At 41.2% G+C, this 4,020-nt stretch overlaps 1 protein-coding gene across 1 annotated transcript in view; it reads left to right on the forward strand.

The window, feature by feature from the left end:
- Positions 1-131: 131 nt before the first annotated feature.
- Positions 132-4,020, forward strand: part of LOC106941214 (kinesin-like protein KIF20B) — a gene marked incomplete at its 5' end in the record, with an annotated part of 34,890 nt that continues 31,001 nt past the window's right edge. Inside the window, 3 exons of the mRNA XM_015024157.1 lie at positions 132-437; positions 577-671; positions 742-862. Of these exons, the coding sequence (XP_014879643.1) occupies positions 132-437; positions 577-671; positions 742-862 (522 nt within the window). The remainder of the gene's footprint in view (positions 438-576; positions 672-741; positions 863-4,020) is intronic.

Raw genomic sequence — 4,020 nt, forward strand, 5'->3', positions numbered from 1 at the left:
ATCAAAAATCAACGATTCTAACTATTTTTCAACGTTGATTTAACATCATGTGCTATCTGGGTTGAATTTCTTTATGTGGTGCTCCTTCAACCTCCACACATGTTTAAGACACATATGCATTGTCTGAGCAGCACTTCTCCTCACTTGTCCAGGTGGTGACGGTTACCTCCCAGCCTGTTGCCCTGGACAACAGCGCCTGCCACAAGTCAGCAATGGAGCTGTCTCTCTTCATCAATGAAGCTGACCAGCGCAGAAACATGCTGAACCAGGGCAGGAGGAGCTCGCTCGTTGCCTGGGAGACAAGCCTGGAAGATGTCCCGGAGGCTGAAGACCATGAGGAGTGGGAGGAAGAGGAAGAGAGTGCGATGGAGGGAACAGTGCTCGAGACTGGAGGGGAGGAGGATGGGGACCAGACTATGGAGGAGGAAGTGGGGAAGGTGAGTTTCCTTCAGTTGCTGCTTGTTTAGGTTTCGGTAATGGTTGAGGTTTGGGCTGAATTTTATGGTTTGGCACAAAAGAATGGACTAAATATTTTTAGAAATACAAACTTGTGTTTGTGTGTTTCTGTCTGATCAGGAGGCGGCACTCCGTTTGGTTCTGGAGGCTCAAATCAGAGAAGAAGTCAGCTCTGAGTTCATGGAGCTGTTCAACAAGATGGAAAAAGATTACAGGTGAGGAGGCTACCTCTGATTGCCTGCTGCTGATGAGGTCCTGTTATAATGCAGCTCTTCTCTTTGGCAGCGAGCGTCTGGAGAAGGAGAGGGAGATCTTGGAGGAGCGCGCTGAGAAGAGGATGGAGATCCTAAAAAACCTTGTCAGTAAAACAGTCGACCTGACCACATCCAGCAATGATGGCTGCATGGTGAGAAAACTGACGCACTGCATTGCATTCTGCAGAATTTCATTGGGTTGAGGTTTACGTTCAGCAGGTGAAGATTTTATCAGAACAAGCGACTGCAGAAGAAGAGCATATTTGAAGTTATGATTAGAAACACCCTCAGCCTCTGCAGGTTCAATCAGCTGGAGGTTAATCACATTAGCGTGTATGTCAGGGGTGTTTAAATGTTGTGCTCTGATGAATTCCTCTTAGCTTATTTTTTAGAAACTGAAGAGTACTCAACATTTAGACCAATATTACTAGTCTACCTATTAGAAACTGTGGAGTATCCACTATATAACCCAGAAAAGGATTATTTTAGATTATTTTCCTTTGGTTTGTATTTGCTTTTAATTCCTGTAAAGCACTTTGTATTGCCTTCTTGCTGAAAATCTGCTATATAAATAAAATTACCTTTATCTTTAGAATTAATAGCCAAGATTCTCCAATCAGTATTTTACTGTCAGGCTGCCAATTTCCTTTGAGGACACACCAACAGATTCAGATTTTTCTCCCTGAGGACTAAAGCACAACCAGTGTCCTTTTGTAGAAGCTTTGTTTATATTCAGTAAGAAACTCTGACCATGAAAGGAAAAACCTGCAGCAAGTTAAACGATAAGACTCGATTAAAAATCTCACAGGAAATAAAGAATCTCTGTGATCATCCTACTGATGGATCATAGCTTTTAACTTGTACCTGACAGGGTTTCTCCCAGAAATCTTTCTACGTGTGGATATACCATAACTTTCTCCAGCTGAACAGAAAACAAAACTAAAGTTCAGGGTTTCCCCAGAAAACTTGCTTCGCCTCGGTGCGGTCGGGGCACCGAGGCGGGGCGCCTGGATGTTAAGCTGACAGGAAATGTAAAATATTACTGGGTAATTATGTTACTGGAAGACATTGGGGACAATACTTAAACCTAGTGTTTTAGTCAAGACCATCTAACCCGAGACCAAGACAAGACCAAGAACAGAGTGTATCGATACCGAGACAAGACCAAGACCTTTTACTGTCCGAGACCAAGACCAAGGGAAGTCGAGACAGAGTCAAGACAAAGACCGCGCTACATTACACAATAAAATGTGAAATATGATCAAAATTGGTTCTCAAATTGATCTGAAAGATTCACATTCTCATAAAAACACCAAGATATTAAATACTTAGAGCTGAAATAAATTTAACTAATATTATTATCAATTCAATCTCTTTGTTCTGCTTTGCTTCCATCTACATCTTACTACAATCCGCGGAGGTCTCATGGCATCCCTAAAAAGATAACCCCCTGGGCTGTTGCCCATATCGCTCATGTCTGAAACTACCTCTGTCTGCACCATTAAACATGGCAAGTAAGGCAGTGCCCTGTAAACAATGCTCAACTATGAACACTGACCAAGGAGCAACAAGCAAGAATTAACCAAGCACAAGGTGCACACGGTGACTGTTCTCACCCTCTCTCCCGCTGCATGAAGCCAGGCAGCATACAGTGCTGTAATGTCTGCCACGACGGGTGACAAAACAATCTAAGAGCAATGAGCATTCTCTGCTTGCTTTTCCTTTCTTATGTTTTATTTATTCGCTAATTTAAAAAATATCAATGTACATAATTAAATAATAATGGCTACTGCGGTGTACGCAGAGCATTACAGGAACAAAGAATGGCTCTCAGTGAGGCTCCAGTCCTATCTTCTTAGTAAAGAGCCGTCCAGAGGATTCAAATCGTTCATGAATGTCACATCACTATATTGCAGACTTTGGTCACCGCATTGTCCCATACATCCGACACATCAGTCAACACCTCCGCACAATAATTCAGCGTAGTGACTGACAGCTTTTTTTTCATCACAAATGCAACATATGTGTCTCTGTACAGCTGGCTTTGCTAACATCACATCAAATATGATGGTCAATGTTTCATTTATTATGGTTCAAAATCAGTTCTAAACATGTAGGTCTTTGGTCTAGATAAGTCCTACTCAAACTGTGGTCCGCGGGCGCCCCCTAGGGTCCGCGAGGTACTGTGAGGTCAAAGTGCCACGCTATAGTTAGCTTACCAAAGGATTGTGTTAAAAAATAATCATGTTAATCTGGCTTAAAACGGGTTACTCAAAAGAAAAGCTACAGATACTGGTGAAAAGAAAACGACTCCAGGACTACACAGAGGAAGCCGAGTCGTAGCTGCTGAATGTTGAGGTTGATGGGTAATTTCTCAACCTACATAAAAGAACCACAGACAACGCATATTAGTTTCCAATCAAGCTTTTGCAAAAGCGAGAAGACTCAGCAAACTGCTCCTGCAAGTCGTTCAATGGATGTTCTGAAATCTTTCAGTTAGAGCTTGTCTTTATTGTCAGAGAAGAGAGAGATAAAAAGAAAAGGCAAGTTTTGTCTCTACCACAGGTCATCTAGTCCTTTCTCATGAGAGCGATTTCTCCCAAGGATGGGGAGAACAATCTGTTATTAGAGATAATCAAGCTGCAGATACATTCTGTGAGTGGATCAAAACTTTTCAACACAGCAGTCAAAAGTTTTAACACGCACAGTAAAAAGCTAACATTTCTAAATGTAAATCAAAATGGTAATATAAGACTACTAAGATAAGAGTGATCAATGTAAAACTACTAATGTAAGAATGATAACACAATAATTCTAACGGAGGTGTCCTTCACTAGCGAATGGATTCCTTTGAACGGTTAGCGATAGGAATCGCTCCAGTTAGTCAGAACTGTTCTTTGTTTTTATTACTTTGTTTGATAATGAATGATGCTCTATTTTCAGGTCAACAGCTATTGTTACTTTTATTTAATAAAAAAATCTTAAATGACATTAAATAAACTAACAATTAAGTCTATTTTCTCAGTGTAAGGACTTTAGAACTGGGCCAGTCTTCCTGGTTTTAGTGAGGAAGCCAGCAGCAGCATTCTGGATCAGCTGCAGCTTTCTGATAGATTTTTTTTTTTTAGGCAGACCTCTGATCACTGTTGCAGTAATAAATGCATGGATGACTTTCTCTACATTTTGCTGGGATGTTATTCCTTTAATTCTGGAAATGTTCTTTAGGTGATAGAAGGCTGACTTTTTTAGTCTGAAGTGGAGCAGGTACATGGAGCCTAGGTGTTGACCAGTTTCTCTTCTGTCAGGAGGC

This window comes from Poecilia latipinna, unplaced genomic scaffold, assembly GCF_001443285.1.
Source record: "Poecilia latipinna isolate Pla-1442-1.1 unplaced genomic scaffold, P_latipinna-1.0 Scaffold3552, whole genome shotgun sequence".
NCBI classification, from domain to species: domain Eukaryota; kingdom Metazoa; phylum Chordata; class Actinopteri; order Cyprinodontiformes; family Poeciliidae; genus Poecilia; species Poecilia latipinna.